The 24,733-nt window shown below is 45.5% G+C and overlaps 2 protein-coding genes across 2 annotated transcripts; one reads left to right on the top strand and one right to left on the bottom strand.

The window, feature by feature from the left end:
• Nucleotides 1-2,924: 2,924 nt before the first annotated feature.
• Dusp3 (dual specificity phosphatase 3) lies at nt 2,925-16,082 on the bottom strand. Its single transcript, XM_027947159.2, has 3 exons — nt 15,902-16,082; nt 12,844-13,070; nt 2,925-6,626 (listed from the first exon to the last, which is right to left on the bottom strand). The coding sequence occupies exons 1-3, from the start codon at nt 16,024-16,026 to the stop codon at nt 6,421-6,423; spliced, it is 558 nt and encodes a 185-aa protein (XP_027802960.1). The 5' UTR covers nt 16,027-16,082; the 3' UTR covers nt 2,925-6,420.
• A 2,122-nt stretch (nt 16,083-18,204) lies between these two features.
• On the top strand, nt 18,205-21,908 carry Cfap97d1 (CFAP97 domain containing 1). The gene is made up of 5 exons (XM_027947160.2): nt 18,205-18,328; nt 19,114-19,184; nt 19,444-19,562; nt 21,018-21,141; nt 21,852-21,908. Exons 1-5 carry the CDS (start codon nt 18,205-18,207, stop codon nt 21,906-21,908), a joined length of 495 nt encoding a protein of 164 aa, XP_027802961.1.
• Nucleotides 21,909-24,733: the final 2,825 nt, after the last annotated feature.

The raw sequence follows: 24,733 nt of genomic DNA, 5'->3' as shown, positions 1-24,733 counted from the left end.
ACACCCAGCACCCACTTAATTTCTTTAAAGAGCAATTTTAGGTTCACATCAAAACTAAGCAGAAGGTAGAGAGAATTCTCCTATGCCCTCTCTCCCCACACCCCCCATTATCAACATTCTCCACCGGAGTGGTATGTTTGCTATGACTGACGAGCCTATATTGACACATCATTATCAACTGAAGTCCATAGTTTATGTTAGGGTTCACTTTTTTTTTTTTTCAGTGCTAGAGATAGAACCCAGGGCCTTTACACAGTAGGCAAGTGCCATACCACTGAGCTATATCCCTAGCTCAGGGTTCACTTTTTTGGGGGGGGATTGAACCCAGGGGTGCTTAACCATTGAGCCACATCCCCAGCCCCTTTTTATATTTTACTTAGAGACAGGGTCTTGCTGAGTTGCTTAGGGTTGCTGAGGCTGGCTTTGAACTAGGGATCCTCAGCCTCCCAAGCCACTGGGAGATTACAGGCAGGTGTCATGGCTCCTGGCTCAGGGTTCACTCTTTTTTTTGGGGGGGGAGGGACGGGTACTGGGGCTTGAACTCAGAGGCACTCAATCACTGAGCCACATCCCCAGCCCTATTTTGTATTTTGTTTAGAGACAGGGTCTCGCTGAGTTGCTTAGTGCTTCACTTTTCCTGAGGCTGTCTTTGAACTCGCGATCCTCCTGCCTCAGCCTCCCAAATGACTGGGATCACAGGCATGCGCCACCGCACTGGGCTCAGGGTTCACTTTTGATACAGCACATTCTGTGGGTTCACATAAATATATAGTGACAGTACCACCATTGTAGTATCATACGAAATATTTTCAAATTCTCTGTGCTCCACCTCTTTTCATCTCCCCCATCTCTCCAGCTCCTGGCAACCACTGATTCTTTAAACTGTTTCCATCGGTTTTGCCTTTTCGAGAATGCCATAAAATTGGACTCACACAGCAGAGTAGTCTTTTCAGGTTGGCTTCTTTCACTTAGTAACACATATCTACATTTCCTCCATGTACTTTCACACCATGGTAGCTCATTTCTTTTTAGTGCTAAGGAGTGCTCCATTGTCTGGATATGCACACCTTTACCTAGTTGCCTACTAAAGGACATTTGAGTTGCTTCCAAGATTTGGCAATTATGAATAAAGCTGCTGTAAACATTTGTGTGCAGGTTTTTATGTGGACATCAATTTTCAAGTCATTTGGAAAAATACCAAGGCGCACATTACTGGATCATATGGTAAGCGGATGTTTAGTTTTGTAAGAAACGGCCAAACTGTCTTCCAAAGCAACTGTACCCTTTTGCATTCACACCAGCAATGGATGAAAGTTCTTGTTGTTGCATGTCTTCGCCAGATTTTGTTTGTTTTTATTGTTGTTTTTAAAGACAAAGCATTGTTTCCTCAGAGGAGAAAACCATCTCTCCCTCTGGGGAGGTCATGAGAAGACATGGCATTTGGATCTGACTTTGAAGGCCAGGCCAAATTTGGAAAGTAAATTATGCTACCTCAACTCCTCAGAATCATAGAATCTTGAAGGTCATCTGGTTTCATTCTCTACTTGATTCATGAGGCCCATCTCTAATTAATGGAAATGAAGGATTCTCCTTATTGGCTACATTTAAAAACTGACTGTGCTCCCTCAGGTCAGTGATACAAAGGGAATATCTGGTTTGGGAAGGCATCAGTTTCTAGGCAGTTGCTTGCACTGATGGATGTCTAAATTACTTCATTACTTGCATTTAGAATTGGTTCTCTGTGCCAGGTGTGGTGGCCTACACCTGTAATCCCAGCAGCTCAGGAGGCTAAGGCAAGAGGATCATGAGTTCAAAGCAAGCCTCAGCAACAGTGAGGCACTAATCAACTCAGTGAGACCCTGTCTTTAAATAAAATACAAAATAGGGCTGGGGATGTGGCTCAGTAGTTGAGTGTTTCTGAGTTCAATCCCCAGCACCCAAAAAATAAAAAAAGTAGTAGTTCTTTGTAAAGTTCAAGGTCTCAGCACAGCTGAAAATTCCCTGCTTATTCAGCAGCTCCTGGGGCACAGTAGCCCCCCAAAGCTTGTCACTCATTCTCCTTAGAAAAGACCAATGGCTGCCCAAACCCTAATAAGGTAAAACTTTAGCTTTACTTTACTTGGAAGACCAGGCCCTCTGAGGTGGGGACCAGTCGCTCCTCCATTGCCACACATACTGCCACCATCCCTGCTGCCTTTGGAGACTGTCTGTCCCCCCACCCCACCCCCGCCACACACACCTTCCTGGTACATCCTGCTGGCTGGGCTGACCTGAGGCCAGCTCAAGTAGGAGGCTTGTCTGCCCTCTCCTTCCTGCCTTTCTCCTCAGGCTGGTGGCCCAAGTACTCTGTAGTCTAGGAATGCTAACCTGGATCTAAATCTAGATCTTGGGCTTTCAAACTAGATTTTCTGAACCCCAGATTTCCAGAGAGATGTCTCATGGTTTTAAAGTAGGTATTTTAATCATTTAGAAATATACATTAAACAAATGTGTTTCACATCCACTTTTAAGGAACTGAACACCACTTGTTCATTTAGGTTAACCCATTTCAGCATATGCTTTGGAAATGGAACTTCTGTGCATTTGAACTCCTTATGAATGGCATCACTTCGCAAGGCCATGGTTCAGGAACTGTTACTAGAAAGATGTCCAACAAATATCTACTGCATAAATATAATCATCATTGAACTTCTAACTAAGGAGGGCTAATTTTTACATTAGGTTTTTTTAAAAAAATATTTTTTAGTTGTTGATAGATCTTTATTTATATGCGGTGCTGAAAATTGAACCCAGTGCCTCACACATAACAGACAAGAGCACTGAGCCCCAGCCCCAGCCCCTTTACAATAGTTTCTAAAGACAGAAAAAGCAAACAAAGTCAAGGCATATAAGTAAAACTGAGATAAGGAAGACAACAAAGTCTGTTTCTTTGTAAGGTAAGACATTTATTTTGGTTACAATTTTAGTGTTTTAACACTGATTGGTGATACAACGGACATTAAACTTGCGTTTTTTGTGTGTGTGAGAGAGAGATGCTGGGGGTCGAACCCACGGCCTCACGCATGCTAGGCAAGCGCTCTACCACTGAGCTACACCCCCAGCCTGACTTTTTTTTTTTTTTTTTTTTTAAACCAGTTTGATACCTCCCCTTCCCCTTCCAGGAGACCACTCCTTTATAATCAAATTATCCTAAAAGCTGGCAGGAGGTAAATGGAACAAAAGTTAAGCTTCCAACCAGTCTTCGCTCTCACCCTAAGATGGCTTCTATTTCCAGTCAGGACAGAATCTTGACACAGAAGGACCATCTTTGTTGGCTCTTTAGTGATTCCTGACACTAGTTTTATGACAAATAAAATTTCCCACGGGAAATGCTCATCTCTTAATATTTAAGATCAGTGCTTATTTTGGTTAAAACATTAGCATCTTAACATTGTTAACATCTTACTATGAACTTGTGACATAAAAGGCACAACATTCCCTTTCAGAACCATGCATCACAATGGGTAGAACACAGCGCCACCTGCTGGCCATTGTAGTATTATGCATTCCCTCTAATTTCCTGGAGTTGCTAAATTTCAAATGGCAATTCTTGCTTAGAGGCCCCTACAATGTGGGAGCCAAAAGAGACCACATGGTCTTCTAGAGAAGTCCCCTCATTTGATAGGTGGTAGTATATTCTCTCAAGGTAACTCAGAGTGGCAGGGAAACAGATCAGCCTATGGAAAGGTAGACTGCTTCAATTTGGCGCTCTAATCTTGCCTGGATGGGGCTCTGTTAGTCAAAGAAAGGGATCAGGTCTGGGGATGGGGAGGGACACCCTGAGTTCCATTCCATCACCTCCCAGGGGTAAAAGCTCTCCAAGAACAGCTCCCACCCACGGCTGGGCATGTGATGGCTCTTACACAACAGACTTGTATTTTACTTAAAGAACTAGGAGCTAAATCTCTTAAAGTAAATATGGGGTTTCTAGGCCTAGAGACAATGAAAAAAAAAAATCCCAAGTTCTCAGCAAAGTAGCCCCAAAGGAAAGGCAGTAATTCTCCCAATAGCCTTCCCCACCTCATACCTCCAGAGAGGCCCGCCCGCAAGGGGTGCTAGTTGATTAGCCAGGCCAACCTGCAGCTTTTGCCTAAGAATTGACTGTCTTTTGGGGTAATCACAGCCTATTCCTGAGCCTCTTCCAGAAGCAGAACCCAGAAAGCCTAGGGCTGCTACAAATCACCTGGAAGAATAACTGCACATTCTAACCCCATTAGGGACCTATACTTTCCACTTCCTTCTCCAGGGCTGGGTCAAGGGTGTGAGCTGTGAACCTGGACACTCCTGGGGAGTTCCCTTCTTGAGCTGTATCACAGGAAAGAACAAATCCAGCTTCCTGGAACAGCAAACCTAAAATCTTGCCTCCGTTCTCCTTAAGGACACTAGGGGTTATGCCCTTAATCATTTTGAACACAGGTTCCTTTAAAAAAAAAATGGTAACAATGTATGATTAGATTAAGCTCTGTCAACTTTATAGGGTTCCCATGAGGATCAAGTTAGATTAAGTGAGAACTGTGATGTGAGGTCCACAGCTCAGGGGATGACCACTCCATTTAGGTGGGTCTCTCTCGACAGCTCAATATCTGGTAAGGACAACAGATCCCCGTTGTTCAGGGCGATTGTGTTTATAGAAAAAAAGAGGATGGGGACAGTCCTGGCTGCACAGCACTGTTCCTGCTGTGATCAGAGATCTGCACCCCTGGGAGTGAGGCTTTTAGGCCACCTGCTTCTCATCTCTGCTGGAAGCTCCTAGTCACTGAAAAAGGCACATTCCCCACCTTGACATGAACACTGCTAGAATTTAAATTTAAAGCTGAATTTTAAATATTCAACAAAAGTCCCTGACACTTCTTTCACTTTAAGCAAGACTCCTGTGCAAATCCTTGCAAGTGATCCCACATAAATTTATAATAGACTTCGGGGAGCTGGGTACACCCACTAGAACAACACCCTAAATATATCTGACACTCAAAACCAGAGTTTAATTCCAGAAATTTGGATGAGACTCCTCTGAGTAGGCGCTGGGAGCAGTGCTGAGGACCACCTCTCTGCCCTGAGTGACCCTGAAGACACAGCATTGCATTACTTTCCATAATAACAAGAATGTAAAGTCCCAGCAAGACTGTTCAACACACACTCCCATCTTGTGGCAAATGTGCACACACTGTGCTAGTGTGCACTCTGACATCATCTTTAAAAAGTCCTTTTCATGTTTGCTCTGCCACCAGCGAAGGACCCAGGTGGATGCTCCGCCATGGCTCATTCTCTCTCGCTGCATCACTCCAGGGCTCCTGCAAGGGCACCAGAGAGGTCTGAGCCACCTGTAAGTGGAACTCTTCTTTCCCTGTTGTCCTCTGGCTGCGGGTCTGAGAGGCACGCCCCCACGCGCTCACCCCGCACACACGCTGTAATTGGCTCACTTCCTCCTCCGGTTCTTGGAATAGCAACTGGGACAAAAAAGCAGTTAGCACGAGTGGCTTGGGCTTGCCAACACTATAATTCAAGACAAAACCCTTGTAATTCTCCAAATGGTGGGGTTTTTAAATAGGCTGGATCTCAACACCCTGTTTTCTAAAAAAGAAAAATAAAACCGTGCCCCGAGGCATAGCTCTCCTAACAAGCGAAGTCACAGAGTAGTCCAAGGAAATATTCCAAAGCAGTGCATTCAGAACTCTGGCCTTCCAAAGAGGCACATTTAAAAAAATTCTATGCATTTAGGGGAGTCCTCCAAGAGAACGCGCTTGCCCACCCAAGCAGGCTCCTTGTGTGGCATATCTTGAATCCTAAGGAAATAATTAAAAAGCAGCCTCTTCACGGGAATTTCCATCCACTAACTGACGATACCCCCAGCCCAGCTTCAGACCCCATGATGCGCCTCTGTGCATGAGCAGGGTGTGGAAGGCTGTGATGAAACCAGGTGACAGACGTGGTGGGGACAGAGGGGGCCACACTTGCATAGTGCCTTTACTGGGCTCAAGGTGCTGAGGTCTCCACTTAGGAGAGAATCTAGGCTGTGGGAAGGAGGTCATGAGGAGCCCCTGTGAGTGGCTCAGGCCTCACATTCCCAGAGACCTCCTGCCCTGGGTCATGGAGAAGCATGCATGCCACAGGCCTTCCCCTCCCAAGTGCCCACCTGAAGAAGAGGACATAAATTACAGGAACAGGACAATCAGGAAGCAAGAATGCCCTCCTTGGCAAGCTTCTTTATAGGCCCCCTGGGGATAGGGGGAAGTGGCCCAGGGCCATGTTGGGACAGACATGTAGGCAAGTGCCTTGTGACTCTGGGGGAAGGGTACAACTGTTTCCTAAACATGGCGGCTTGGGACACCCTCAAGCAGGGCCTTCCCATCAGACCTCTAGAGAAGAGGCTGTGGGGGTGTCCTAGAGTTTCAACTTCCCCTCCTTGACTAGTCTGTCATTAAGCTGGCAAAGTTGGGCCAGGAAACCATCGTTGGGGCCGATCTCACGGTTCTGCCTCACGATGCTCAAGGCAGACTTGACGTCCATCTTCTGACGCATCATGAGGTACGCAATGACTAGTGTTGGGGAGCGGCTGTAACCCTCACGGCAGTGGACAAGCACCCGGCCTGTAAGAAACGGGGGAGATTCAGTGAGCTGGGGACATCTGACCACATGACTCTTAAAAAAAAAAAAAAAAAAGCATTATGTAGCAGAGCATGGTGGTGCATGCCTATAATCCCAGGTACTCAGGAGGCTGAGGTAAGAGGACCACAAGTTGAGGCTAGTCTTAGCAACTGAGGCCCTGTCTCAAAATAAAAATATTAAAAAGGGCAGGGGATGTGGCTCTACTAGTAGTAGAGTGTTTGCCCATGATGCTGGATCTGGATGCCCTGGGTCCAATCTCAAAAAAAAAAAAAAGTACTATGCAATGCCAGTGGGTGCCACCAAAATGGCTAAAATGATAAAGACAGAAAATAAAAAGTCAGCCAGTGAAGATGTGGAACAACAAGGACTCTTCTGGATAGCCAGGGAGGGCAGGGTGTAAAGAGTACAGCCACTCTGGAAGCTGGGGCAGAAGCTCCTCAAGCTGAACACCCACCCTAAGGCTCAGCAGTGCCACTGAGGACCCCCAGTGCACAGGACTGTGCACACGTGTTCACTAAAAGACATGGGCCAGAATTTGACTGACCTTTATTTAATTTATTTATATGTGGTACTGAGAATTAAACCCAGTGCTTCACACATGCTGGGCAAGAGCTCTACCACTGAGCCACAATCCCAGCCCTTGGATCAGAATTTGCAGTCAGCATATTCATAAAAGCCCCAGGCTGGAAACTCGAGTCCGCAGGCCCTTCACAGTAGAATGGGTAAATAATACAAATGAACAATCTACCACTGACCAGAAACAACATGTATGAAGCACACAAATAAATATGGTTCCACAGAGTGCAGAGCTGGCATGACTGACGTGTGCTGTTCGAGACTGGAGTGAGGGAGTGAGGAAGGGGCAGAGGATCAGGAGGGATGTAAGCTGGCTTCCCAGGGATGTAAGGGACTGGTTATGTTTTCTTCCATTTTTTTTTTTTTTTTGTAGTATTTGGAATTGAACCCCAGAGCACTTTACTGAGAACTACATCCCCAACCCTTTCTTTTCTTTTTTAATATTTTTTTTAGTTGTTGATGGACCTTTATTTTACTTACTTATTTATATGAGGTACTGAGAATCGAACCCAGTGCCTTGCACATGCTAGGCAAGCACTCGACCTCAGAGCCACAACCCCAGACCCCAACCTTTTCTTGAATATTTTGAAACAGGGTCTCCCCAAGTTGCAGAAGCTAGCTGCTTTTTTGGTTGTTGTTTGTGTGGTGCTGGGGATTGAATCCAGGATCATGCACACGTGAGGCAAGCACTCTACCAACTCAGCTATATCCCCAGCCCTGTTTTTTCTTAATCTGGGAGCTGATATATGGGTGTGTGCCATTCACAGAACTACATACTTGTGACATGGACCTTCTCTGTGTATATTTTGTACTTTAATCAAAGGTGAAACACGAGGAGAACTCAAACATCCACCAACTGATGAATGGATAAGCAGCTGTAATGTATCCAGTCAATGGAATACTATTCAGCAATAAGTAGAAGGGAGGGATCGACCAGGGATGTGTGACACAACATGGATGAAGCTTGAAATAAAAAATGCACACTGTCTGATTCTGTTGATATGAAGTCCTACAAAATGCATATTGATCTCTAGTGACAGAGAGCAAATCAGCAGGTGCTTGGGAATACAGGGCAAAGGGGCAGGAGAGGACTAAAGGACATGCAAAATTTGTGGAGGTGATGGCTATGTTTACTGTCACAGGTGTGCACATGTGTCAAAACTCATTCAGTTGTCTCATTTAACTGAAAGCTAAATGTATTTCAACAAAACAATTTAAAAAAGACAGATGTCAAGTATAAATGCAAACAAAACCAACACACACATATACACATTCTGCCCTCTCCTGGCTCTCCAAGCGGCCCTGGGGTCCTATAAAGTCCAGCCTTCCTCTGATATCACCCCTGCTCCCCTTCTCCCAGCACTCCAGTCTGCCTTTGGCCTGCCTTCTGGGGCCTTTTTTGCATCACTACTTTTGCTGTTCGAGGTCACTAATAAGTAAAATACAGGTGAAGGAATGAAGGAAGAACAAAGAGGAGAGGCCAGAGGTCATTGTCAGCAAAGTCTCAGTACACGGCAGGAGGCCCTTCTCTATTTCTGCCCCCCTCCCCACATAGAGTGCTCAGTTCAGGTTCCTGTCATTCATATATATATATATATATACACATTTTTTTTTTAAGGCTCCTGGGCTCAAGTGATCCTCCTGCCTCAGCCTTCTGAGCAGCCGCAGCTGGGACTATAGATGTGGGCCATCACGCCCAGTCCTCGTCATCTCTCACCTGTGCCCCTTAACGCCTCTAAAAGCAGCTCTCTCCATCATGCCTCACCACTGCCAATCCACACTCCACCCAGCAGCTGGAAGGATCTTTTTAAAATACAAAATGACCTGTCATTATCCTGAGGGTAGGGTCTAGTCTATAAAGGGTGGCTTTTAAAGCCAACTGCTTTGTTGCCATTTTCTCACCTCAATGCCTTTGCATGTATTGTTCTCTCTCTCCATCTTGGCTGCCTAGAAAACTCCTACTGGCCCTCCTGTCACCAGTCCCAGATTTCCGTTGTCAGCACAGGAGTTTAAACCCCAACTCTCTGAAGCCATCTGAACCTGGGTTTAATTAAATTTTAACTTGCTGGTTAAACAGATCAGTTTGGCTAATCTGAAGTGGCCAACTGCTTGTTACAACACAAGACTACATGTTGCTATGAAGGTTTTGTTTGGTTGTAATTAATATCTACATCAAAGGACTTTAAAGGAGATTACCCTTACCATGTAGGTTGGACTCACCAAATGAGTTAAAGACCCTAAGGACAAAATCAGGTTTCCTAGAGAAGTAATTCTGCCTCAAGACTTTAACACAGAAACCCTGCCTAAGTTTCCATTCTGATGGCCCTGTTATCCAGACTTCAGACTTGCCTGACCTGATAATCACTTGAGACAATTCTGATAAATTGAGACAGTCTAATAAATCATACATATCTGAATGTGTGTGTGTGTGTGTGTGTGTGTGTGTGTGTGTATATATATATATATATATATATATATATATATATATATATAAAATAATACAGTATTCCTCCCTTATCTGTGGTTTTGCTCTGTAGTTTCAGCTACCTATGGTCCACCATGGTCAGAAATATGAAATGGAAAATTCCAGAAATAAACAAATCATTAAGTTTTACATTCTGTGCAATTCTGAGTAATGGGATGAAGTCTCATGCCATCCCACACCCTCCTGCCCAGCACGTGAATCACCCCTTCCTCCAGCATATCCACAACATATCCAACCTGATGGTGAGTCACTTAGTAGTGGGAGGTTGGCTGTCATGGCATTGCAGGGCTTGTGTTCAAGTAACTTTTTTTTTTTTTTTTTGTGAGTGCCAGGTTGGGGGCACTCAACCACTCAACTATATCCCTAGCCCTATTTTGTGTTTTATTTAAAAACAGGGTCTCACTGAGTTGTTTGGTGCCTGGCTTTTGCTCAGGCTGGCTTTTAACTCACAATCCTCCTGCCTCAGCCTCCCGAGCCACTGGGATTATAGGCATGTCCACCGATCCTGGCTCAAGTAACCTTTATTTTACTTATTTTTAATTTAAAAAATTAATGACCTCAAACAGCAAAAGTAGTGATGCAAAAAAGGCACCAGAAGATAAAACATGGAAAGGCAGATGAACTCTGGTATTATGTGGCAAGCTACAGGGCACCCAGGAAAATGCACAGCATGTGCAGAGCTTAGTATGTCTGTCTGCAGTTTTAGGCATCCACTGGGGGGGTCTTGGATCATATCCCTTGAGGACAAGGGGGCCTACTATATAATAAATAAATATGATAAATCATATATATATGTGTGTGTGTGTGTGTGTGTGCGTGTGCATATATACATATACACACCTTACCTGGGTGTATATATATATATGTGTGTGTGTGTGTGTATACTCATACACAGTCTACTGGCTGGTTTTCCGGAGTACACAATAAATATTAACCAATACGAGAAGTCCCCTGTGGCATCCAGTACATTGGTATTATTTGGAGGGAAATCTGCTGGCCCAGAGTCAAACAGCAGCTCTTCTGCCCTCCTCTCCCTACCCCAGAACACCATTCTATTTTCCCAGAGCCTCCCAAATCAAGAGGTGGGAAGCCTCCACTTTCCTGCCCATTCACTCCCTGGCCATTATACCTACAGCATTCAGAGTGGAGCTTCCACCAGGCACCAAGCCACACGCCTGTAATCCCAACAGTTTGGGAGGCTGAGGCAGGAAGATTGCTAATTAAAAGCTAGCTTCAGCAACTTAATAAGGCCCTAAACAATCCTGTCTCTAAATAAAATACAAAGAAGGGCTGGGGATGTGGCTCGGTGGTTAAGTGCCCCTGAGTTCAATCCCTAGTACAAACAAAACAAAACAGTGGAGCTTCCCCTGCCCTGCCTGGGAACAGGACCCTCTGCAGAGCAGACACCTTGCCAACTGGAACATGCTCTATGCCCAGGGCACACAGTCTACCATGCATCCAAGTCCAGCCCAGATGCCAGCCCCTCCACACAGCCTCTCTTGATCTTCCTAGCTGGAAGTACAGCGCTCTCCTCTGAGCACCCCCACAGCCATCCCATCTGGCTCTCTTAGTGATTGGTCCTTGGTCCCTTGAGACCAGTATATTTCTGCTGACTCACTCACCCAGTCTTGAAACCATTTACACATGGCACTTGAGCCCACGGAATTCATTGTCACTTGTTCAGTAATCATTTGCAGTATACCAACTACAGAATGCACCTGATGCTACATCAGATGCTGGGGAGATGGACAAGGGACACAGAGGACCCGGCTTGAGGGCAGGTTCACAGAAGAGAGGATGCTATGCTCAGCCCTACAGCATGAAAGAAAGCTTGCTAGAGGACAGAGGAGTGGGGAGGCAGGGAGAGCTTTCCAGACTGAAGATCTAGCCCACATGGACTACAGCAGGAGATCAAAAGAAGCCAGGGTATGTTTCCTGGTTGACTGGAAAGAGGAAACAAAGTAAAAGAACTCCGAGTCCCCTAAATGGATGACTAATTAGTGATTAACTGGGCCTTAACTGGGCCCCTTGTTCTCCATCAGTACCAGGTGAAAAACTCAGCAGAGCAGGAGGAAAGAGGGCAAGCTAGGGTAGGGAGTGACAGTGACCATGAAGAAGGCCTGACAGTAGAGCCTGCAGTTTCCCAGTCAACAAAACTCTCTTGAGCCCTGAATGTGTGCTAGCCAGTGGTCTAGGAAACTGTGCACTGGGAATTATTTGGATAGGGAGGCTGCTAGGCCCAAGAAGTATTAGAAACAAGGCTGATAGTGACTCCTGGGGTCACCCCCTCCCCAAAGAGTGAGGAAGAGGCAATGGGCAGAGCTGAGAGAAAGAGCTAAATGCATATGGGGAAGGTGCCCAGAACACTCAACTGACGTCCATCCTGTGGCCTCCCAGGATTTCTCCTTGGCATGCCTTGCCTGGCCACCAGCCCCTCTGTAGTTCCCCTTCAGTCCCACCTATGTCTGAGGACTGCAGGAAGAATTTAAAGACTGGCTGACCCATAACCTAAGCCAGTCATGGCTGCCCCACTTCCTCTGGCCATGTAAGTACCTAGCCAATGAGATGGGAGAAGATCCCCACTGGAGGAACTCGGGGGGAATGTTCTGTTTGCTCTTAAAAGGACAGAAATGAAAGGAAGAAATGACTGCTCATCTGCTGCACTCTGTCTAGTTGGGGTGTGGTAGCCAGCTCCCATCTTGGGACCAGAGCGGTGTACCTAACAGTGAAGGTAGCAAAAGAAAGAACCTAGTCCAGACACCACCATTGAGCTGTGTCATCAATTAGCCCTGGTGCTCCTTTGCCTGAAGACTTCTTATCAGGAACAAGGATAGATTTTCCTCATTATTAGAGCTATTTGAATTGGGTGGAGAGGTAAGTGGCTAGAAACCAACCTCAGCCAAAAGCTTCCAATGCAAGGACCTGACATTGCCACTGTGTTAAAGAGCTGAATGTCTTGTACAATGTGGGAGCCACCTGAAAGGCAGCAGGTAAGCAGAGAGAAACCTGAAGTTCTCATTCATTCACTACAAGGAACAGGAAATGTTTTCCCAGAGGAAATCTGCTGTGGGTCTTTCTAGAAAAACAGTCCATGTCAAAGCTGCCTTCCATTTGTTCCTAAGCAGCAAGTCCCTTACCATTCTTTTGAGCCAAACCCTGGTCAATGAAGTCTGCAGCCCTTTCAAAATAAGCACTTAGGTTGAACTCCTGTGTGTCATTGGCCTTGATGCCCAGGTAGATGATGCCAGAGTCCTTGTAGAAGTTGGCATTGGTGTTGACATGCATGAAGGACCTGCCTTCAGCAGCGTTCAGGACATGAGTGATGCCCAGTTTCTGCAGCTTGGGGATGTCTTGAGCCACAGACCTGGAGAGGAGACAGGAGCAGATTATGATTAACTGACCAACTGGCAGCCTCAGGGGAGAAAGGAGGGGAAGCATCTGAGCCTCTTGGCAAAGTAAGGAACCCTCTGTGTGTTGGACCCAGCTGGCTTCTACAATCTCATCTTATGACCTTGCTCCTCACTCTGGCCATATCCAATTACCAGCAGCTTCCCCAAATAGACTGGTGGTTTCATGCCCAAGCTATCCTTCTGCTACCCTTTCCAGCCTTCTCTGTAGACATGCACCCTCTCATCTTTCACCACCCTCTGCACTATTTCCTCCCCTCCATTCCATATGGCAACATGCTCTCTCTATGGTGACATAGGCAAGTGAATAAAAACAGCTCTGAAGCTAGACTCCCTGGGTCTGGATCCAGCCTACCAGAAAACTTTGAGCAAGCCACTTCACCTCTCTCTGCCTCCATTTCCCTCTCAGTACAATGGGAATGGTAATGGTGCCAATTGCTTAGCATAGTTATGAGTGTTAAATGAGCCATTCTGTTGATGGAGCCTGACTCCACAGCAAGGGTTACTATTCCAACATGTGGTTGTACTTGTTTGGAGGCTGTGAGCTCCTTGAGAAGGGAACTATGTCTGCTTCAGGTCAGTCTCTCCAGCACTTGCTCCGGTGCCTGGCATATAGTATGTGCTGGGTAAATATGTGGTAAATGAGTGAAAAAGAATGAAATAATCATATGCCAAGCAGCCCCTTCCCTGTCTCACTAAGCAATCCTTCTTGTCACACTCCTCTAAACTTGTTTCTGAAGCTGTCTTGGGTGAGTTAGCCCTTGGAGAATAAGGAGTCTCAACAGAACTATGGAAATTACAAAATACCTGATCTGAATGGTCAAAGGGTCCCTTTATTTCATCTCACAACAACACCCCAATTCAAACAGCAGTTATTACATCATAGTGGTGTTTCCTACATGATCTCCCCACAGCAGCCTTGTGGGGAGAAAAGGAGGGAAATGCCCTCACCTGACAGAGGTTAAACTCTAGAAAGATAGGACAGGACACAGGGATGTGCATGTGCACACACAGGCTGCTGATCTGGAGCTGGGAGGAGATCTCCCTTCTCCCGACATCCAGCCCTGCTCTCACTCCTACCTTCCTCTGCTTCACATGCCCACACTAACTCCAACACCTGAAGACATGGAGAATATGGCTCACAAAGGTTCTGTCCCTGCCCATCAAGGACATGGATGGAACCCTAATTTTACTTAGGAGCTCTGGGGGGGGAGTGGAGTAGACTTGAGTTTTCTCAGCACTAGATGGTTAGTTGACCCCACTGAGCACCCCACCACCACCAATACCCTAATATTTGAATAGAGGACAAGGGATACATTTTTTTACAGTGGCTACCACATTTGTCACTCTGGCTACTACCAGATATTTACAACCTTGGTTTCCACTTGGGAAGTAGCAACAGCTCCATGTGCCAAACTGCCCTGACAGCCTGCTTGCTGCTTGGGTAGTTGGTGAGTAGGCAGGGTTTCCTCAGAATACTGCAATTATTGGGCCACTGGCTGACACTATGAGATTCTTTTTAGCTGTTCCTGCTCAGGACACTGAACAGTTTTATAAAGCAATGGCTGACAGAAAGAACAAAGAAGAGTCATTCCCATTCATCTCCCTTCTCTAGTGTTAATTCAACAGTTTACACATTAACCATTATCATTATTATCATCACGACTATGAAGGAACATTGCACAGTGTCTGACACCTAGCAAGTGCTCAATGTGATAAATAAGTGATGGAACAGATGAGACCTGTCCCCATGAGGTTAGGACCTTGCCTCATGAACCCATAATAACCCCCATTTCAGTGGCAGTAATTTTAAGATTAAGCAGCAGGTGCTAATGCAGGACCAGCCACATACATATGAACAAGACCCTGGCCCTGTCCTCACAATCCCTCAATCACTCTGGGTCACCGCTTTCTCCTGTATAAAATGAGGGTTTAGTTACTGGTTCTTAACATGCAGTCTTTGGGCTGGGGCAACGGAGTTTAGGACCTTGATAACTGAGTCCTCTGAGTCTCATGAATATCCAACCCAAGCCCTCCCCAGGCTGTAGACCTGCTGGCATTTCAGCACCTTTCAGAATTGCTAACCCTGGTTCTATCCTGCTGCTGAGGAATTCTTATTAGTAGTATGAAAATAGAAAATCAATTTGATAAGAACACGTAGTAATAAATAATAAATGCATTTCCTGGTGATGAGAAGGTTCGGATCCTTTATTGGGCTTACGATTTTGATTTATCCCATCTAAATCAAGTTCTATCTGGAAGATAAGAAAAGGAGCCAGGAAATCCCTGGCCCAACTCTCTCTCTCTTTGGGGTTATTTCAATTCCCGGAACTTGGCCTGCAGGGTCGGGAACGGTACCACGCCCAGATCCTGACGTCAGCCCGTTGCCATAGAAGCGGAGGCAGACATTCCTCGGTGACCTCACTGCAGAACCAGGCTGCTGTCACATGACACGCGCGGGCAGGAGACCGACAGGGCTACCGAGGTCCACCTGTTAAGTGAACATGGTAGCCCGACCCCGCCCAAAGCCGAACCCCGAGCGGATGGCAGCTGAGCGCTGGGCCTGCACCCCTCGGTCTCAGCGCACCCCGCGACCCGGCCGGCCAGGAACTAGCGCCTCAGCTCCATGCGCGGGGGTGGGCACCGACTCCAGCCCCGTCTCCAGCCCCCACTCCCGCTCCCGGAGGGGTGACAGCGCCCGGGCTCCCCACAATGTCCCCACCCCGGTTTCGGGTGGGCCAGGTGCTCGGGAAGGGGCGCCCATGCCGCGCCGGCAAGAGGGACTCACGCGTTGCCCACGTAGATCCTCGGGGTGACCTCGTTGCACGGCTGGCTCGGGAGGCTGTAGCAGCCGCTGCCGTCCGAGAGCAAGTCGTTGAGATCCTGTACCGAGAGCTCGAACGGGCCCGACATGGCGGCGGCCGGGCCCTGCGCGCCCGGGCTGGAGCGAGCGAGGGGAGAGCGGCCGGGTCAGGGGGCGGGGCTGGCGAGCCGGGAGCCGCCCCGGGGGCGGGACCACCGCGCGCGGGAAGCTGCCGAGCGCCGTGCAGCGCGCACGGGACCTACGCGCTCCGCTTGCGAAGGACACGCGCAACCCGGCGCCGGGCCCACGCTCCGCAGGGCGTCCCTGGGCGGAAATGCCGCCATTCCGGAGTGTCTAGGGTCCTCTCTCACCCTCGGCTAGGCAGTTTCGGTATCTTTGTAAACTGAAAAGTTCAAAAACTTCCTTCACTGAACCAAATTCAAGGCGCTGTAAATATTCCCATGGACGGGGGTACACCCAGGTGTCGCTTTTTCAGGATGACAGGGACACCGGAGTCTACTGTGAAATCTTACTCTGCTGCAGACCAGAAGTTTTGGCATCTTCCCTCACCCCCACCCCTCACCCCCGTCCCGGGCTTGTCCGCTGAATATCTGCTCCAAGCCCAGACATGTCACCTGCCAATCGAATAGATGGAGGACCCCAGGGGATCCAGACGAGGCCAAAATCTAAGAAGCCCTACTCTGTGGTACATCTGTTTTCAGTGGTCATTGAGAGTCCACATCGCGCTTGGACTCTATGCATCCAGGCTTGGAATTCTGACCCTGGGAAATAAAACTCTCTAAGCCTGTTTGCTAAAGAAAAGGAGGAAGCGGTGTTAATAAAAATTTAAAAAACACAGATTGAGCACTCCTAATGTGGAAATCTGAACTGTTTCAAAATCTGTAACTTGTGCGGACATGCCACAAGTGGAAAACTCCACACCTGACCGCTTGTGACCCACTACAGTCAAAATGCCGCTGCACTAAAAATATTGTACAGATTACCTTCAGGCTGTGGATAGAAGGTGTATATACATAGTCATGTTTAGACTTGGGTACCTCATCACCTAAAATATCACAAAATCCAAACACTTCTGGTCCCATGCATTTCCAATAAGGGATACTAAATTCCTAACTTCTAGTGTTGTTGGAAAGATTAAATGTGACATGAAATCACCCAGCACTAATAGTGAGCACTCAGTAAGTGTCAGTCCTTCCTTCAACAATGAATGTGTTACGCATCCACTGGGTGCTATTCCATACTAGTGTCAACATCACTCAGACGCCTTTGCAGCCCTTCCTGAAGCAGCTATAGTAGCTCAGTTTTTGCTGAGTTCCCACTAAGTTCAAAAGCATACTGTCTTGGAAGAAAGCAGCCCTCCCCCATTCATGGAAAAAAAATGAGATTCTACTTTCCAAAGGGGCAAATACTGTCACTGGAATTTTTTAAAAAAATATTTTTTAGTTGTAGATGGACACAATTCCTTTATTTATTTTTATGTGGTGCTGAGGATCCAACCCAGTGCCTCACACATGCTAGGCAAGTGCTCTACCACTGAGCTACAACCTCAGCCCCAGTCACTGGAATTTAGGGACTCACATCCTGAGCCCAGCTCTGCCACTACCTTGGTTCTTGAGCAGCTTTGCTGGTGATCTGGACTTCAATTTCTTCATCTGGAAAGTGATAAAATTGGATCAGATTATCATTAAGGCCATCTGTCATCTCCCCCAAAAGCTTGTGGTCTTGTCCTTTCAGGGAAACTGTAGTAAAAACTACTTGGCTTATAGCCCAAGGTATGTAACCAAGGATGAATTTATCCCCAGCCCATGCCTGTGCCATCCCAACCCTCTTTTCCTTCCAGCATTGTTACCATCTACATACAAGTCAGAGGGGGGGGGAACTTCAGAGTCCCCTGCCCTTGATCTTGACTTAGACCTAGGTTAGCATGAAAAATAGAAGCCTAACACACAGAATTACATTTTAGGAGATAGAAATGCTTATTACCCTGATTTGATCATTACACACCAAATAAATGTACCAAATTATCATTCTGCATCCCACAAATATGTTCAAATTTTATGTCAACATAAAAAAAATTTAATTATAAAAACAAAGTTTTCAAAAGTAGATGCCTAGAGATGGCCAGCATGTTCTCTTGCTTCTATTCCTTTCCCAAGACCTGACCCTGATGTCATAATTGGATAACTATGACACCTGTCGGGGGGACAGCTAAGTACCTCACAGAAGACCTAGTTGCCTCATTTCTGAAGTTAGACTAGAAAGAGAAGATGAACAATTCCCTGGATTATCTGGCCTACCCTGTTATCGTCTCTAATCATAGGCAAAGCACAACTTTCAGGAAAAAGCTGGACCTTGGCCACTACATACTTCACAGGAATAGAATACAGATAGGTATGTGGATAGTTTCGGTTGGATGCTGCCATAAGTGGTTCTCCAAGAGTCCACCATAGAACTATCAACTTTGGGGTGATATGGTCTTCTCTGCTAAGTTTATTCAAGAGGACATTAATATCAGTAACAAAATTTATCTTCCACCAGGAACTTCATGTGGTGGAAACACTTATTTTAAACTCTTTTTTTTTTTAAATATTTATTTATTTTATTTTTCCGGCAGACACAACATCTTTGTTAGTATGTGGTGCTGAGGGTCGAACCCGGGCCGCACACATGCCAGGCGAGCGCGCTACCGCTTGAGCTACATCCCCAGCCCATTATTTTAAACTCTTTAAAGCCAAAATAAGTTAGAAAGAGGATAGGACTTCAATGTCCATAGACAAAGGCTGTTTTATCTCTGTAAAATGTCCTCACCATTCTTTCACTTCTGCTCAAAACTCTTCAGAGCCGGGAGCAGTGGCTCACACCTGTAATTCCAGTGACTCAGGAGGCTGAGACAGGAGAATCGCAAATTCGAGGCCAGTCTCAGAAAACCTGAGAGGCCCTACGCAACTTGGCGAGGCACTGTCTCAAAATTAAAAAGGGCGGGGGGCTAGGGGTGTGGCTCAGTGGTAAAATGCTTCGAGGTTCAATCCCCAGTACCAGGAAAAGGGCGGGGGAGATCTTGGCCAGAATATAGTCATAAATCAAGTTCATTAGTCAGAGTTTATTCTAGTAGATTTTCTGAGGCCATCACTAAGATTCCTGTGCAGTAACATTGTTCTTTTATCCCTCTTTTCTAGTAAAGCCTGCGGTCGATACCAAACCTCCAATGGCGCACACACATCACATTTTAAAATTGAGCAGACTACAGGTATTTGTTCTTGTCATCTGCAGGCATATTATATTGATTTTTTAAATCTTTACCCTAAAGAGAGTCACTTTCCCAGAACCTCCTAGATACCCACCTATCTCAAAGCTTTACTCTACCTCCTCACACCCGTCAGCTCCATTTTCCTAGGCTCTGCTTTTCTCTATAGTGACCCACAGTCCCAAAGCAGAATTATGCTCAGCCTTCATGTGTGAGAACAAGTACAGCAGTGATGTCATGGTGGGGTGGGGTTTCTTAACAGGGTGAACAAAAGAGAATCGACAAAATCGAGTATGAAAATAAGCAACTGTGTCAGAAAATTGCCAATGCCCATCGGGGCCCTGCCCAGGTGGACTGCTGGAATGAATACTATTCCAAAAGGTAGTGTTCTTCTTCTGTATTTCATTTTTTTTTTTTTTTTGGTACCGGGGATTGAACTCAGGGGCACTCAACCACTGAGCCACATCCCCAGCCTGTGTTGTATTTTATTTAGAGACAGGGTCTCACTGAGTTGCTCAGTGACTTGCCATTGCTGAACCTGGCTTTGAACTCCCGATTCTTCTGTCTCAGCCTCCCAAGCCACTGGGATTACAGGCGTGCACCACCACACCTGGCTCGTATTCCATTTTTAGGAAGTCAAATTGGACCTTCCCCCTGGGTTCTCATGAGCAAGAGGAATAGTTAAAAGAAATTATCTTGAAGAGTAACCAAAGAGACCATGTTGAGAATGGAAACTTTGAGAATGGAGAACTTTCTCTAGCATCAAAGAACTAATATAATCTAAGAGGCTTTTCAGAGTTTTATTCAGAGTTCATCACAAGAAGGCACTGCAAACTTTTGTAAAATGATAGCCACATGTCTTAGTCTTTTGGGCTGCAATACCATATACTGGGTAGCTTATAAACAATAGAAATTTATTTCTGACAGTTCTGGAGACTGGGAAGTCCAAAGATCAAGGCACCAGCAAATTAGGTGTCTGGGAAGGGCTGCTTCCTGCTGCACCGAACCCATCTTTCCACTGTAAATTCACACAGTGGGAGGGGCAAAAGGTTCTCTCTCAGACTTCTCCCATGAGGACATGAATCCCATTAGGGTGACTTAATCATCTCCCCAAAGTCTCACCTCCTAATACTATCCCTTTGGGGGTTAGGATTTCAACATGCAAATTTGGGGGCCACACAGACATTCAGACACTATAGCTGAGACAATGACACAGTATTATTCAAACTGGTTCCACAAATATTTCCTGAGTAGGTATTAATGTGCTAGGCACCAGGAATAGATGAAATAAGACATATATTTTCTAACCTCAAAGAACTCAAAGTCTGAGAAAGGGAGACATCTACGTAAATAATACCAATCTGAAGTGGTCAGAGCTACAAAAGAAGTGTATGCAAAGGAAGGAATTTGGTGGAGGTGTGTGTGCACCAAGATGCCTTTCCTCTATCCTGGTATATCTCAAACAAAATTGAAACCTGAGGGTTATGAGATGGACTAAAAATTGTAGCCAGCCATTTGTGGCTTATCCATTGGGAGCCTTTCCTCTTCATTTAAACTCGAGGTTCTCGATCCTGGTTTCACATTATAATACTGGGGGAGCTTTGTAAAATTGCCTAGTGCCCAAGTACCATCCCAGACCAATAAAGGAGAATCTTCTAGTGGGCAGTGGGATTGAGGACAGGTTTGCTTTTGGGGCCTCAGGGCACTGCAGGACTCTTTCCTCCCTGCACTTGGGCAGCCTGGAACTAAATGGAATGGCAACTTCACCTCCTCCCCGTCTCCCATCCTCAAGAAGCATTTTCTCCTTCACTCATCCTTGGGTTTTGTGTTTTTCAGCTTAAACAGAGAAACAAGGAACCGCGAACTGGTGAGAATTACTGTGGAAAACCAGGGCATTCTGAAGAGGCTTGGTGATCGCAAACCCCACTATGACCGCTGGGCATCTGAGATAGACTGGCAGGCACGTGGCTTGTTATATTCCTAGGTGCACATGGAGTTTGTCTGTGGTCAGCCTAGGGAATGACTCAGAAGGACCCTCTGAATGGCTAGATTATATGAAATGAACTTTGATTGCCAAAAGGAAAATCATCTAAGGCAACAAAGAGGCATAAACCATCAAACAGCTAAAGACATCATGATAACAAAGCTATTATGTGTCAGTTTCAGAAAATATTTGGTAGCATCTTCCTGGTATTTTAATTCATTAAGAAAGTGGTTGTGCATGCCTGTAATCTCAGAGGCTCAGGAGGCTAAGGCAGGGGGGTTGTGAGTTCAAAGCCAGCCTCAGCAACAATGAGGTGCTAAGCAACTCAGTGAGACTCTGTCTTTTAAAGAAAATACAAAATAGGGGACATGGCTCAGTGACTGAGTGCCCCTGAGTTCAATCCATAGTATAAAAAAAAAAGAAAGAAAGAAAGAAAAAGAAAAAAATCTCAGTGTGTAAAGTGAAGAAAGGGTACATGATCCCATTCTGCATGTGGCTGATTTGCCTTATTTAAGAATAACTCCTCAAAAAAAGGATGGGGGGAGCCATCTGCAGTATTTTTAAAAACCTCCACTTCCTTGATTTGGTCTGTAAACCTTTTCTAAGCCACTCTTGGAATTTAGAACTTGAGCTGTAACATCATCACCCCAGCATTGACATAAACCTTTCTGACTTTTGCCTTCTAGAATTCAAGGCGTTATATCAAAAATACAACAAGATATCTTCTCTCCCAAGATGAGTAGGTATGTCTCATTACTATAGAACATTGCTACAGTTGCTACCAAAGCCCTAAGAACCCATGAATGGTAAATAAACAAGAGGCCCAGCCTAGGGGATGAATTTTGCTCTTCTCATATACCATTGTTTGGCATTGATTCAGGGAATTTAAAGATCTTTGACTTATCTCCATACAAGAAGGAAATGACATTATCTTCTATCATCAGCTTTGAGACTTTGTGGGAACCTGAGAGGAAGTGATTTGTTCCAATAAAACATTCACAGGAGGCCTCGTGGCTTTAAAGTCGTGCCAAAGTTACCCTTACAGGTCTCTGTCACTCTTCAGAAGTACTGTCATTTTGGCATTTGGTATGATTTGACATTATTAGTTAATGACTAAGTGGCCCCCTCTTTAAGGGAGAAAGAAGAAATGGACACTCAGGCTTTCCAAAGAACAGGCTGTATAATTGATGGCTCTCTTTTTCTTTCTCCCCCCACCCCAAGGCAAAGTTACTCACCATGGAGAAGATCTTAAGATTTGTTGGCTGCTTATACTCGAGACACTCCAGGGTGGCTGAAGCCTCAATCTTAAGATGCTACATAAATCTTGGAAATAAAATAGGGCAGACAGGGGAATATGCAATGGCCATTTTTAAAATTGGGGGGTTATGAAAAAAAGCTTTAAGGAGGGTGGGGAGGGAGATGGGGAGAGATCTGAGAGGACTTTTAAATACACACTTGCCCCCCACACACACACCAGTGCGGGGAGCTAAATAAAGGTGGCTCGAGTGAATTTCCTGGGATACCAAATAAAACACAGACACACATTTTACCCTTAAATCAAGCTTCAGGATGGCTCCTTGCTCTCGGTCTCAAATGGGAGAGCAAGGAAAGTCATGAGAGGCTGGCGCAAGAGCTAGCACGGTGGGAAGTGAACTTTTATTGGGGGGACCCTCATTCTTTAGAATGTTCCATCCAAAAAAGGTCAAGAGGGGCAGGGTTACAAGGACAGATATGGTAATTCGACCCCTGGGGCTGCGGGAGGCCATGCCTACACATGAAGACACATTCTGCTACTTAGAGGATCAGGGCAGCACCTTAGGCCACTATAAAGGTGACCAGGTCATTTCAAAAGTGATTGACAGAGCTTCTGCCAATCACGGGAAGGAAAATGCCAGTCATTCAGCGTGACACCCCCCAACACACACTGGGGGGAAGAAAAGGTGGGGTGAGGTGACCCAGTCACAAACCTGTCACTGTGAAAATGGAAAACAAGAGCACGTGATGGCATTGACACTCATCGACAACACAAGGAACAAATACCATTAGTTCTCTGTGAATTCACTGCTGGGAAAAGAAGGCTCATTGTGGCTTCCATGCACTCTGGCCATTGATAAGCAGCTGCAGCTTTGAAACTTGTCTCAAAACGTGTGGTGAGACAATGACACATCGCTTCTGTGACTGCTGATCGTACTGATTTTGAGCATGATTTTTAAAATTCTTTTTAAAAATTAACACAATAATGGCACAAATTCATGGGGTACAGTGTGATATTTTGACAGGTGTATAGAACGTGGGATGATCAAATCAGGGTTATTAATATATTTACCACACCAATATATTTTTTAAATTTTATGGACAACAATATCTTTATATGTGGTGCTGAGGATCAAACCCAGTGCGTCACACATGCAAAAAAGCACTCCACCCCTGAGCCATAACCCCAGCCCCTATCACACCAATATTTACCATTTATTTGTATTAGAAATACTCAAAAGTCCTCTCTCTAGCTATTTTGAAATACACAAATCATTGACTACTGATACCCTACTCTGCTAAAGAACATTACAATTTAATCCTAACTGTGGTTTCCTACCTGCTAACCAAACTTTCTCTACCTCCTCCAAGCCCCTGGTGATTGCCGTCTATACTGTCTTAGATCAACCTTTCTAGCTTCCACATGAGTGGAAGTGGAGTCTTTCTGTGCCTGGCTTATAAGCCCAGTTTTTAAAACTTTCTACTTTGAAATAAGAGACTCACAGATAGTTAGTTACAAACATGCACCTTCACCCAGGCTCCCCCAATTTTAGCATTTGCAGAACTGTAGTACAGGGCTGGGGCGTGGTTCAGTGGTAGAGCACTTGGTAGCATGTATGAGGTCCTGGGTTCCATCCCCAACACCAAAACAAAAAACAATACAGTATAATATCAAAACCAGGAAAGTGACATTGGTACAATTCCTAGAGCACATGCAGATTTCACCAGTTAAACAATGCACTCATTTGTATATATGTGTATAGAGCCCTCAACAGTTTTGTCACATGTAGCTTTGTGTAACTAGTCAAGATACTTACCTGTATCATTTTCAAAAGACACTCGTATGCCACCCTTTTTAGCCACAACCACCTTCCTCCCCTTCTCATCTCCTGGCAATCACTGATCTGTTTTCCATCTCTATAAATATGTTATTTCTTGAGTGCTACATAAGTGAGATTGTGCAGTAAATGTTTTCCTGGTTTTGTTGCTTTTTTTTTTTTGTCTTGTTTTTGTTTATTTTTGGTACTGGGGATTAGACCCAGAGGGTCTCTACCACTGAGCTATGAGTTTGAGACAGTCTTGCTAAATTGCCCAAGCTGGCCTTGAACTTGTAATCCTCCTACCTAGGCCTCCTGAGCTGCTGGCATTATAGGTGTGTAACCACCTTTCCTGGCTGTGTCCTTCCTTTTAAGATTAGTTTGGTTCGTTAATATAAGTTCCTAGAGGCTCATCCACATTGTATGCATTGATTGCTTATTCTTTTTATTGCTGAGTAGTATTCCATGGTATGGATGTCACATTTGTAACCATATAC

This window comes from Marmota flaviventris, chromosome 17 (genome assembly GCF_047511675.1).
Source record: "Marmota flaviventris isolate mMarFla1 chromosome 17, mMarFla1.hap1, whole genome shotgun sequence".
NCBI classification, from domain to species: Eukaryota; Metazoa; Chordata; class Mammalia; order Rodentia; family Sciuridae; genus Marmota; species Marmota flaviventris.
Note: the sequence above shows the minus strand (reverse complement) of the source record. Positions and strands in the feature narration are given on the sequence as shown.

Bases quoted from the DNA above. Each gene is read 5' to 3' on its own strand.
- Dusp3 (XM_027947159.2), bottom strand. From the start codon at position 16,026: ATGTCGGGCCCGTTCGAGCTCTCGGTACAGGATCTCAACGACTTGCTC. The intron at 13,071-15,901 runs GTGAGTCCCTCT...TCTCCTCTCCAG, and splicing joins AGGATCTACGTGGGCAACGC to GTCTGTGGCTCAAGACATCC. The intron at 6,627-12,843 runs GTAAGGGACTTG...CGTTTCTTACAG, and splicing joins GGGTTTGGCTCAAAAGAATG to GCCGGGTGCTTGTCCACTGC.
- Cfap97d1 (XM_027947160.2), top strand. From the start codon at position 18,205: ATGAACAATTCCCTGGATTATCTGGCCTACCCTGTTATCGTCTCTAAT. The intron at 19,185-19,443 runs GTATTTGTTCTT...GTTTCTTAACAG, and splicing joins TAAAATTGAGCAGACTACAG to GGTGAACAAAAGAGAATCGA. The intron at 21,142-21,851 runs GCACGTGGCTTG...TTTGCCTTCTAG, and splicing joins CATCTGAGATAGACTGGCAG to AATTCAAGGCGTTATATCAA.